Source organism: Marmota flaviventris, chromosome 2 (genome assembly GCF_047511675.1).
Source record: "Marmota flaviventris isolate mMarFla1 chromosome 2, mMarFla1.hap1, whole genome shotgun sequence".
Lineage (NCBI taxonomy): Eukaryota > Metazoa > Chordata > Mammalia > Rodentia > Sciuridae > Marmota > Marmota flaviventris.
This window is the reverse complement of record NC_092499.1, coordinates 119,749,263-119,761,880: the sequence shown is the minus strand read 5'-3', so window position 1 is coordinate 119,761,880 and position 12,618 is coordinate 119,749,263. Positions and strand designations below refer to the sequence as shown.

The window sequence follows — 12,618 nt, the reverse complement described above, 5'->3', positions numbered from 1 at the left end:
CCTCCTAAACCTCATCTTGTCACTTTATTCAAGTCACAGGAGCCACTAGATAAGAGGTCGTATCCAGCAGAAGGGTCATGGTCACAGTGTCTGTTTCAGAGGAGGTTGGAGGGCAGTGGGACTGCCTGGGATGAGGCCTGTCCAGGGACAAAAGCTCTAGGCTGGGCCCTGGGGGTGGCCACACAGACTCAACTTCTAGTTGCTGGCAGCATGGGTGGGAAGATAAGAATTAGTTAACAAAACAAACAAAACCAGGGAACATGTTCAGACTGACCCTCATCTTCATCTCTGTAAATATTCAGAATAGGAAATTAGCTCCTGCTTTGAATCCTAGGACAAGTTACTTCATCATGTGAGTGTCACTTTTTCCATACCTATAAACAACTCCTATAAATGGAAGGAGTTGTTCTCTGAGGGTCTGAGTTTGAAAGGAGAACAGATACTGAGCCTCAACACTTTAACATTATGTTGAAGAGTTGGGTCTATGGAAGTTTCCAGTAGTGCTTTTCTGGTGGAGGCAAGACTGAGCCTGAAAGACAGGAGCCTGTGGTCGAGTAACAAGGGGCTGGGAGTGGGATGCAGAGATTCAGGGATGGTGATAGCCTGGCACCCCTTATGGCTAATTTTCCCAGAGCCTCTGCATGGCCTGGAATAGGACCTGAACCCTGCACCAGTGACCAGGAAGCGGGGAAGATGTAGGGTCAGGGTGAAAACAGACTGTTTCATGCCACCAGGGGTGTTGTTTGGGTGAAGAGAAGGACAGGAATCTTGAGCCAGGGGCCAGACAGGAAACAGAGGATTAGAAACTTGGGACAAGGTTGTATTCTGAGGACATTGCACTTTTTGAAAAGAATCCTCCCAAAAACCAGAACAAAAGGTTTTCTTGGCTTTTCATCTGAGTGAGCCCTTCATATCTCTACTCCTAGCAAGTATGCCTGATTTAATAAAATCAGCACTGGCAGCCTGCAGTATTGTTTTTGTTCTAAGACCTTAAACTGTCCTTTAAAAAATAAGAGGAGCTGAGCATGGTGGTGCATGTTGTAATCATAATGACTTGAGAAAATGAGGGAAGAGGATTGCAAGTTCAAGGCTAGCCTTAGCAACTTTCTGAAGCCCTACTTCAAAATTAAAAACAAAAAATTAAAGAGGAATACATACTTCCTATAGAATAATAGATAAAATAGCACAGAAGGGGGCTAAATGACAGGTAAGCCTCCACCTTCACCACCCCATCCACCTCATCTACTCCCCCCACCAAAAAAAAAAAAAAAAAAAGCCCACTCCTAGAAGGCAAGTTCTATGAACCATCCTGTATCTGTAAGGCACTGATGAGCACCTGTGTGGTGCTGCTTCTAGGCCTCAGGCTGGGTCTGGATCTTTTCTGAGATGTCATTTGAGCTGAACTATTTATAGAAAGGGCTAGGGGATACGGCTACAGTGTGGCAGGGTGGCCCAGAAGCCTGCAGGAGAGGCTTTTCGGGGCACTGGGCAGGGATCATCATCCTCACTACGGCCAGGTGTCATGGAGTTGCCTGCTCTGGCCTTTTGCCAGGGCACTCTCATCTCCTCATGTATCTAATGCCTCTTTTTCACCTTCACAGGATCCCTCTGTGACACAGCTGACCAGTGCCCCACAGAGTGGCCTCGCTGAGTTCAACCCCTTCTCAGAGGTTGGTGAGCGTGCGTGTTCTCTTGAGTTCTGGGATCCTTTGGTGGTGCCAAGATCGCTGGGGCAAGGAACTATGGCAGAGAAATAAGCAGCTCTGAAAATCTGTAGTCCTCAAGGGTACAATCCTAATATGAACTCAGGGTGGGAGTAAGGAAACATCATCAAAAGTTCTCTGCAATTCTCCTGTTGGGATATATGAACTGGGCCCCTCCCTGAGGAGGGCAGAGCACTAGTGGAGGTTCCTGGGTCCAGCAAGGCTGGGGTTACTGGGTTAGGGATCATATTGCCCTGAACTTGAGGCTTGTTGGCCAAGAGTCTGCAGAGGAAGGCCAAAAGCAAGCCCAGAGGAATTCCCCTCACCCCGTGGGCTTTCCATTAGTAGAACTCACCTATTTCCCCCTTTGATCTGTCCCACACAGACAAATGCGGCCACAACGGTTCCTGTCACACAACTCCCTGGGCCCTCACAGCCAGCAGTTCTCCAGCCCTCAGTGGAACCAACACAGCCAAGCCCCCAGGTACTATTGACATCGAATCCATTGGCTTCTCCTGCAATGCGGGCAGACCCATGACTGAGCCCTGAGGCTGGGGGGGAACAGAGGACCTTAATCACTGGCTCCCCTTTAAGGGTCTTCTTGCAAAATTCTTTGGAACTGGTCACTTACAAGTGTAGGGGCTAACTGCCAACTGAAGTACTCACCAGGCTGTGGTCCTTGGTGTATTCAGAGAAAGAATTTGTTCCATTTTACCATTCCAGGTCCTCTTGAAGCCTTTGCCTTATTCTTTATTACTTGGGGCCCAGAATATCTTTATCTATCTTTCTATGGCCCTATTTCTATATCTGTCTCTCTCCCTCTCTCCAACTGGGCTGAGGATAAAACCCAGGGCCTTGTGCATGCTAGGCAAACACTGTACTACCGAACTACATTCTTGGCCCTACACCCCCAGCCCATCTCTATTGATTTTAACCTAATTTATTCCTGCTTTTCTTCATATTTTCCCTTGTCCTTCACCAGATATGGTGAATTTTGTCTGCTTTATGCCCAACACTCCACTCTGTCAACTTCCAACCCTATCCCTAGGCTCCTCCTACCTGAGGCTCCTTGCTGCCCCATTGAGTGTGGCCCACAGTGGAATTGTGTGTTACAGCTTCTGCCTAGGCAGATTGGCAAGTTCCTGCCTGCCCAATTCCTGGCAGTGGGTGAGCTCTCAGAGAGGCAGATGCTACTAGGAGGAGATAGTATTCTCAGAGACAGCTACATGTGAAAGCTTCCAAAGGTAGGCCCAGTGTAGATGCCAAGAGGGAGGCTGGGCATCTACCCTGCCCACACTGGCCCTAGAACCCTGTGGAGGTGAGGCAAGCCTTACATGCAGGGATGACTTTATTTCAGCAGTGTGGTGGGCTGCAGGGATCCAGGCCCTGCTCAGATGAAGGCAGGAAAGGGGAAAGGAGACTAAGACCATCAATGTGGTACTGAGGTCTGTTCTCCTGCTTCTGCCTCCAGTGCTTGAAGTTCACCTCCCAAAGGCAACCTTAGCTCTTTGGGGAACTCCTTTTGGTAAAAGGTGTGTTGTGAATGTATGCTAAGTTTGTCATTCTCTGAGATGACCTGCTCCCTAAAGAAGACTGTAGAAGGAACCTGGCCAAACAGTGACAGGAGCCTGCAGGAACAGGGCTCTAGGCCCCATTCTGCTCAGTCTCACCAGAGCGTCACTGAGCTCCCTCACTCAGATGCTCAGCTCAGCCTGCAGAGGAGATAAAGCATGGACTCTGCACACTGTGAAAGCCAGGCAGGGCTGTGCCTCCAGGCTTGTCTGGGGAGTGTCCAGTCACAGTTCAGGTGATCAGCTCTATTGAGATGGGCTTCTGGAGGCAGCTCCTGCGGGTGGGCAGGGATGGTAGAGAGTTTAAATACAGATCCCTGGGGCTCTATCCCTGACCTCAAGTGTCTCCTCTCTGTACTCACTGCTGAAAGCTTTGCACTATTCCCTCTTCACATGCCCACTCCAGGCTCTTCACGTAAGGCATGAGTCTCTAGGTTTCTGGCTTCATTTAGTCTCTTGTGAAGTTTTCTTCCCTCTGCTATAACCCCAAAGGTCATTAACTGAACTCAATGCAGACTCCAGTTTGGGGAATAAGGAGGGCGTCATGGGGGATTCTTTTCTTAGCTCAAGATTAGGGATAAGGGGAAAGGAGAACCCTAGTAATAGCTTAGTGGCCAGAGGGTGGCGTAGGGGCAATGGGAGATAGATCCCCTTGGCCTCTCTGTGGCAGTCCTCAGTTTTCCAAGACACTGTGGGGCTGGTACCTCCTCTGGTACTCCCTACTTGATCTTCTTATTTGGTACAAGGTGCCTTTGCCTGCCTTACCCAAGCTGACACTATTCCTTTGTCTCTAATGTCTGGCTGCCTTCCACCCCATTCTCTCAGGCTGTGGCAGCTGCAGCCCAGGCAGGCCTGCTCCGGCAGCAGGAGGAACTAGACAGGAAAGCTGCTGAGCTGGAACGCAAGGAGCGGGAGCTACAGAACACTGTGGCCAGCTTGCATGGTAAGGGAGGCTGCTGGAGCCTCAGCCCACCCTGCCTGGTACAGGAATGTCCTCAACCCTGCACAGATTGCCCTCCCAGCACTCATCCTGAGCCACCTTCTTCCTGGGGTAGCTGCAGAACTTCAAGGAATTCTTGGTCTTCTCAGAAGGGCACCAGTCCTAGGGGAGAGCAATAAGTTGGAAGTCTGGAGACCTACAGTATAGACTTGATGTAGATTATTTTTGCACTCCTTTCCAGCTCTGAAATTCTTTTTCTTTTTTCCAGTAGTGGGAAATGAACTCAGGGTCTTATGTATTCTAGGAAGACATTCTACTATAGCTACCACCCTAGCCCTTTTTAAAAATTTTAGTTTAGTTTTTCTGGTACTGGGGATTGAACCCAGAGGCACTTCAACACTGAGCCACAACCCTAGCCCTTTTTAAAAATTTTTATCTTGAGACAGGGTCTCATTAAGTTGCTTAGGGCTTCACTAAGTTGCTGAGGCTGGCCTCAAACTTGTGATTCTCCTATCTGAGCCCCTCAAGTAGCTAGGATTAGAAGTGTGTGCCACTATGCACCCAGCCTGAAATTCTGATTCTTTGATAGCATGAGGCAGGCAGTGGTCCCACGATTTCTTACTCATGATGATGACCCTAGTTATCTTGTTTGTGGGCTTGTTATTAATAAAAATAATTACTTAGACCATTTAGCTCTCTACTTCCCAGTGCATTTGGGCTTCATTATCTTTGAGTGAGCTTATTTAAAGGTGTCTCTTCGGGAACATTTACAATCTTCCATCCCACTCATGCTGCTGCTTGTGGTAGGCCCTCTGCAAACTCTGTGGTTTGCCTATAAACTGGGCCAGCATGTGCATTTCTCTTTCCACACAGTGAGAGAGAACAACTGGCCAGCCCTGCCCTCATGGTGCCCTGTCAAGCCCTGCTTCTATCAGGATTTCTCCGCTGAGATCCCTGCTGACTACCAGCGGATATGCAAGATGCTGTACTATCTCTGGATGTGTGAGTCCAACTCCTGCCCTCAGAGTTCAGGGGTGCAGTGGGTCTCTTTTTGGTCAGCTTATTCTTCTCTGGTGTTGACACTTTCTTCAGACTTCAGCTTTCCTGATACCTAGCTGTGTAGGGACCTCCCTATACAGGGTGCTCTCTTCTTAAGAGGGTCAGTCGAGACCACTTAGCACATAGAGTAGAACTAGGCAGACTTCTAAGTCCCTGTAAAGCTCACTGCTCTAAAAGGCCCATTTTAGGTGAAAGCCTCTCTCTCAGGCTCCTAGGTTCCTGTGGGTGAGAAAAGAGATTCTGTAGCTCTTTTGTGGGCCACTAGGGCTAGGGAAAAAGTTACTTCCCAAAGATCAGCCCTGGAACTGCACTTCCCCATGACTACTTCCCAGAGACCTGGGCTGTCCTGTTACCTCTCAGGAACTTAATTTTGAGGTTCCTGAAACCAGGGTTTGGGAACTGAGATTCTTTACTATTTTTGTAGCTGTCATATAGCATGGACCTCACTTCCTCTCCTAAGGAATGGCTTGCCCTGTCGGGGAGCCTTCAGATGCCTTGGCTTAGTTTGTTTCTCTCCTCTCCCCTTGACCAGTGCATTCAGTGACCCTGTTTCTGAACCTGCTTGCCTGTCTAGCCTGGTTCACAGGCAACAGCGCCAAGGGAGTGGACTTCGGCCTCTCGATCCTGTGGTTTGTGATCTTCACCCCCTGTGCCTTCCTTTGTTGGTACCGACCCATCTATAAGGCCTTTAGGTGAGTGGGACTGTGGCAAAGAGTGAGGGTTAGGTTGGCATCCCAGTAGTAGGTGACAGACCCCAAGCCTGGGGTCCCATCCCCCTAATGTATAATAGAGTGGTGTGGAAATTTGGTTTCCTAGTGCCACCCAGAGCCAGAGCAGACAAAAACAGGAGCCATTTTCTTCAGTTGGACCTGAACTCTGCTCTAGGCCCTGTCCACAAATGAGGTAAGGAGATCTAGAGAAGGGATATGGAGCCTCATTTGCCATCCCACTGCACCCAGTCTTGCTGGCAGGGAGATATTTCAGTTGCTAGGAAGAAGGGTCCTCAGAGAACTCCCCTTGGAGTCTCTAAGTGTGCTTAAGAGTGTCAAGCGGATGTTCTTGGTGGCCTCTCTTATGTTCACTTGTATACCCCGTTGACTCTTGGGTATCTGATGAGTGCCAGTGCCTAGGTTAGATACTGTGAACATGAATGGCTACATCTCATAGATCCCTAAGGGTTTTGGAATTGTACCTCCGGGTTGATGTTTTCAGAACTGAAATGGGTCAGGGCCCAACTGCATGATCCCATGCATCTTCAGGCAGGACCTGAATACTGCAGGGTACAGCGGTGGAGGTGCTCAACCCATAAAGAGCCTTATCTGATATTCCTACTCTCCATTCCCCAGGTCTTTTGTCCATTTTGTCCACCCAGGTCTTCACAGGTTTTGTGGTGTGGTGGCAGTCGTGTTGAACTCAGGGCCTCTACCACTAAGCTGTGTCCCAACCCCAGGCTTACAGTTTTTACTATTAGAGATTTATGCCTTTTGCTTAGATTTTTATTGCCTCCTATGAAATGCAGGTACTGCAGGAGATGGAGTGTTAGGCTCTTTATATTATCCTTTGGGTGAATAATTTTATCAGGGAGGCAGTAAAAGCCAACCCTTCTTGATTTTTTGGGTAGATATCCATGTGCTTATGTCCTTATGGACAGTGGGACTGGTTCCCTGGGGCCCTGGCTACTTGTCCATCCTGCTTCCTGGCCCCTAGTTAAAATAGATGTCATACAAAGTAAGGAAGGCTCAGGAAATGGCCCAAGCCCTCTCGTGACTTCTTATTTCCCTGTCTCTCCACAGGTCCGACAACTCTTTCAGCTTCTTCGTGTTCTTCTTTGTATTTTTTTGTCAAATAGGGATCTACTTTATCCAGTTGATTGGCATGCCTAACCTGGGGACCAGGTGAGACCTGAGGCATCACAGTGGGAAGTAGGCTTTGAATGTAGGGCTCAGCCTCTCTTGCCCTGTTTACTAGCTCCCAGAGAACTCCATGGATGACCCCAATTCTACCACAGTGGGAGTGGGTGGATGGGCCTGCCTCTGGATCTGCCTTGAGTAAGTTTCCTGTTACTTAACTCACCATTCTTAAGGTGGTGAGTATAGGTGAACTTGGCTTGAATCCTTAGGGCTGTATGCTGTGCTGGATTATAGCCTCTTCCTCCCAGAGGCTGAGGGATGACCTGGCCTTTATAGACACTGAGCTGCAATGTCCAGAGACATTGTAACTGCAGGAGACAGGGCCCAGCTTCCCCTGTGTAGGCTTCTTCCTGCTGTCCTCCCTGAGCACCTGGCTGACTTGAGTTTTCTGGCTACCTTGGTCCTCAACTCAAAATTAGTCTCTAGAGGAAAAGCTAGGACTGATAATTTGCCTCTCTCTTCCAGTGCACAGAGGCAGTACAGAAAGGTCAGCCAGGCACTTGACTGAGAGCCCAAGCCTGGAAGAGTGGCACTATTTTGGTCCCCTCCCTCCAGCACAGCTGGCAAATCCAGAGCATGAGGAGAAGGCTGGCTTCCCTGGCACTCAGAGCCAGTGCCCACTGTCCTCCCACCAGTGTGCTTCCTTCTCACCCAGCTCTTCCTAATCTGCTGTCTTTTCGTGAACTAATTCAATTACTCTTTACCCTAAGCAAGATCCTTATAGAAAGGCTGTCATGGGGGGCTGGGGATACAGCTCAGTTGGTAGAGCTTGCCTTGTATGTACAAGGCCCTGGGTTCAATCCCCAGCACCACAAAACAAAGAAAAAGAAAAAAAGAAAGGATAACTGCTGTTTGCCAAGCATGGTGGCATAAACCTGTAATCCCAGATACTCCAAGGTTGAGGCAGGGGGATTGCAAGTTTGAAGCCAGCCTGGACAACTTCAGCAACTTAATGAAACCTTATCTCAAAAAATAAAAAGGACTGAGGATGTGGCCCAGTGGTAAAGTGCCCCTGGTTCAATCCCCAGAACCAAAATAATAATGATGATAATGACAATAACAACTGTTATTCACATTCTGGCCCTGGCCTTGCCCCTCACTGCTCTGCATGGTTCCAACTAGATGTGCTCTGAAGCCTCCAATTGGTTTCTACAGCCCTTCTGTGACCATTTTCTAATTGTGTTTCACCACATCTTTTCTTGTTATTTGTTGTAAAACACTTTAACAGAATTTGCCATCGTATTTACCACCTTAACCACTGAGGAATGTAAAGTTCTGTGGCATTTAGTCAAATTTTTTTTTATTTCACTCATTTATTTTTTATGTGGTGCTGAGGATCGAACCCAGGGTCCTGCATGTGGGAGACGAGTGCTCTACCGCTGAGCCACAACCCCAGCCCCTAGTTGAAATATTTTATCAGCCCAGAAGAAAATGCCATTTCACATGGGAAGTCATTCCTCATTCTCTGCTTCCATGAACCCCTGGCAACCATTAAACTTTTTGTGTGGCTCCCTTCATATAGCATAATGTTTCCAAGATTCAGTCATGCTTTAGTATGTATTAGTACTCTGTTCCTTTGTATGACTGAATATTATTCCATTGCATGGATAATACTATATTTATTCATCAGTTGATGATCATTTGCATTCATTTCAAAATTCTTTTAGCTATTGTGAATAGTGCTAAGAACGTTTTCTGGGGGGTTTACCAGGGATTGAACTCAGGGTCACTCAACAACCACTAAGCCACATTCCCCAGCCCTATTTTGTATTTTATTTAGAGACAAGGTCTCACTGAGTTGCTTAGCACCTCACTTTTGCTGAGGCTGGCTTTGAACTTGTGATCCTCCTGTCTCAGCCTCCTGAGCCACCAGGATTTTAGGTATGTGCCACCACTCCCAGCTTGATGTGAACATTTTTATACAGAATTTAATTTGAAGATCATCTTTTGTGCATGTCTGGGTATGTGTGGTGCTGGAGATTGAACTTAGGACCTCATGCATGCTAAGCCAGCCATCTACCATTGAGCTATACCCCTAGCCTCAAGTTTTTGTTTATCTTCCCTTTGTATATCTTTCTAGGAGTAGAATTGTGAGTTATAAAGTAATTGTACTTTCTTTTGTAGTGTGGTACTAGAACTTGAACCTAGGGGCACTTTACCACTGAGCTACATCCCCAGCCCTTTTAATTTTTTATTTTGAGACAGGGACTTGCCAAGTTGCTGAGGCTAGCCTCAAACTTGCTATCCTCCTGCCTCAGCGTCTCAAGTCACTGGGATTACAGGCATGTGCCACCACACCCATCTAAGTCTACCTTTAACTTATTGAGGAGACTCTAAAGTGTTTCACACAGTACCTGAACTGCAGTGCATAAGGGTTCCACTTTCTTCATGTCCTCACCAATACTTGTTATTTTCTTTTTAATTTAAATTATTATACCACCCTAAAGATATATTTCACAGTTGTTTTGATTTGCGTTTCCTGAATGCCTAATGATATTGAGTACACTTTATGCTTCTTGGCCATTTGTGTATCTTCTTTGGAGAAATATCTGTTCTATTCTTTTGCTAACTGGGCTTTTTGTTATTGAGTTCTAAGGGTTCTTTACATATTCTGAATACTAGACTTTTACTAGATAATGTTTTCATAAGTTTTATTTTCTATTCTCTACATTAATTTCTCAATGTCCTTTTTGCTGGGTATGTTGGCACATTCTTGTAGTCCCAACTTGGGAGGCTGAGACAGAAAGATCACAAGTTTGAAGCCAGCCTCAGCCGTTTAGTAAGACCTTATCTCAAAAAATAAAAAGGGCTGGGGGTGTGGCTCAGTGGTAAAGTGCCCCTGGGTTCAATCCCTGGTACTGGAAAAAAAAAAATCCTTTCATGCACAAAAGTTATTTATTTATTAGTGCTGGGAACTGAACCCAGAGCCACATACAAGCTAAAAAGCATGTATTCAACCACTGAGCTAAAGCCCTACTCTAAAAGTTTTGAATTTTGATCAAGTCCAACTTATCTTTTTCTTTTGGTGTCATATCTAAGAAACTATTGCCAAACTTATAATCATGAAGAGTTGTAGTAAGTTTTCAAATCAGGGAGTATGAAGATAATCCCTTTTACAGATGAGGATACTGGAACTCAGGGACGTGACAAGGCTGACTAAAGACAGAACGGGCTATTCCTGAGCTAGTATGAGAAACTTGGTGCCAGGATAAATGCAGCAGGCATTCCATGCACCCCACCCCCAAGGAACAGGGGGCAGCTGCTATATCTTCTTTCTGAACCTCATATGGCTAGAAGATTCCCCATGTGAATCCATTTCTGAGGCCCCAAAGGAGGCCAACTGGAGTGGCATGGGCTGGTCAGCCCTAAAAGAGGCCTGGCCTCTCTCAGACTAAGGGCTCTGGCCCATAGCGTTCACTATATTGCAGAGAGATGTCCAGGTGGTAGTTGGGACACAGCAGCCAACTGGAAAAGAATCCCTTATGGAACTTCTGGAACCCACTCCCACTTTGCCCCCTCTGGCCCCCCTCTTCCTTTTGTAGTGGTTGGATTGCAGCCCTGTCTACACTGCAGCAAGAGTCCTTGGCCGTGTCAATCATCATGATGGTGGTGGCTGGCTTCTTTACACTATGTGCTGGGCTCTCGCTCTTCCTCCTACAGCGGGTAAGTGAGGGCCAGGCCCCAACAAGCTCAAATAAGTAAGTGCTCGCTCTGGTCTTTGCCATGAGGGGTTCCTCACCTCTGTAGTTGGGCCTCCTAGGACATGGAGGTGTACAGCACATGCCTCCAAGACTCTTGAGTGGGCAGTTAGGCAGAGTTGGGTGCCTGGGGGCAAGTCCCTGTGGGAGTATAGCTAGAATTCTGGTGGGCCCATCACTCCACCCTCTTTCCCCAGGTGCACTCCTTCTATCGCCGGACAGGAGCTAGCTTCCAGCAGGCCCAGGAGGAGTTTTCCCAGGGCATCTTCAGCAACAGAACCTTCCGCAATGCGGCCTCATCTGCTGCCCGAGGAACCTTCCAGGGGAATTAGTGCTCCTGATTCTCCTCCCTCTGCCTCAGCCTCTTCTCTCTCCTGCCTTCTAAGCTGCACTTTCCATGGGTGCCTTATGCAGTGGTTGTGCCCAGCACTGACCCGGCGGGGGCCTCTCTTCCTCCTTCCTCAGCAACTAGCTCTCCCTTCCCCTGAGGGATGGGGAGGGAGGGACAGGGACTTTTTTTTACACAAGAGAAAAAAAATAACAAAGATGCCTTTCCTTCTCTGGTGGTGGTTTGGTAGGATTCTTTTGTCTCACTGGAAGCAGTGGGACTGAAGCTGTCTTCCTCCTGTATGCACACACACACACATACACACACACACATACACACACACACACACACACACAGAGGATCATTAGCTGGCCTGGACCTACCCTAGCTGGAATTTTCTGTTGGCATCCTGGAACTCATGTCCTGGGACCACAGTCCTTCCCCAGAAGGCCTGGCCCAAATTGGGCTCTACATAGCAAGCATGGGACCCCCACGGTCCTGCCCTGCCTGACCTGGTTGGGATAAACCTCCCAAGGGTTCCACTTTAGGTGAGCTGCAGTCTAGGTATATGGACAGGTCTGTTCCCCAGATCACTCTGGCATGGTCTCTGGGTTTCCAGAGTCTCTGGCTGGTTGCCCCAGGATCTTCCCTGCCTCATGTTATTCACAAATATATTCATAACCTTCCTGGTGTGTGTAGCACCTTGTCCCCTCTGGCTCTGAGTCCTTTTCAGACTATGAATGTGCAATGGAGTTGGCTGGGATTGAGATAAGGAGGGATAGGACATTGGTCCCAAGTTGTCCCACCCAGCCTTTGGCATCTGCTAGGAGAGTGGGTCTTGAATGTTCTGGTGGTTTGTATGGCCCTGTTTGTTCTGTTCTCTCCTAAAGGACAGGTATTCTTTGCCTTAGCCTTAATCCTGTCCCCACCAATAGCCATTTCCATCTTGTGAAACTCTTGAGGGAGGGGGGAATAGTTCTAGAACTGGGTCCTTCAGGCAGGACAGATGAGCCATTTTTCTGAGGGTTCCAAACTAATCCTTCAGGGTTCCTTCCACACCCAGAGTAGAATCTAGGTCATCTTCCATCACTCGGGATTCTTAGGAGATGTGTTACTGTGATGCATCTCTGGGAGTTCACTGCCTGCACCTTGTCCTGCAGAGGTTGCAGGATCTGGTGTGTGGGCTGTGGGAACTTAGCAAGCTGGCCAGTCTGCAGACTCTGGGTCCTGGAGCCCGCCTGAGGCAGCCCCCCCAGACTGTCGGCCCACTTAGGCCTAGAGCTACTCAGTGATAATGACAGCGACCAGGGTTTTGTAAACTCCTTTCTGGTGTTTTTCTCCTCCGTGTACAAATGTATATGTTTTGTCTAAATTTTTGTGCTTAAATAAAAATAAGACATTTTCAGACA

General features: G+C 47.8%; 1 protein-coding gene across 1 annotated transcript in view; it reads left to right on the top strand.

Annotated features, from left to right (window-relative positions):
* The window catches only part of Scamp2 (secretory carrier membrane protein 2), a 22,774-nt gene extending 10,156 nt beyond the window's left edge, over window positions 1–12,618 (top strand). Inside the window, exons 2-9 of the mRNA XM_027923733.2 lie at window positions 1,602–1,670; window positions 2,089–2,187; window positions 4,100–4,217; window positions 5,088–5,216; window positions 5,806–5,965; window positions 7,067–7,168; window positions 10,726–10,846; window positions 11,079–12,618. Coding sequence (XP_027779534.1) covers window positions 1,602–1,670; window positions 2,089–2,187; window positions 4,100–4,217; window positions 5,088–5,216; window positions 5,806–5,965; window positions 7,067–7,168; window positions 10,726–10,846; window positions 11,079–11,213 — 933 coding nt within the window. The 3' untranslated portion in view covers window positions 11,214–12,618. The remainder of the gene's footprint in view (window positions 1–1,601; window positions 1,671–2,088; window positions 2,188–4,099; window positions 4,218–5,087; window positions 5,217–5,805; window positions 5,966–7,066; window positions 7,169–10,725; window positions 10,847–11,078) is intronic.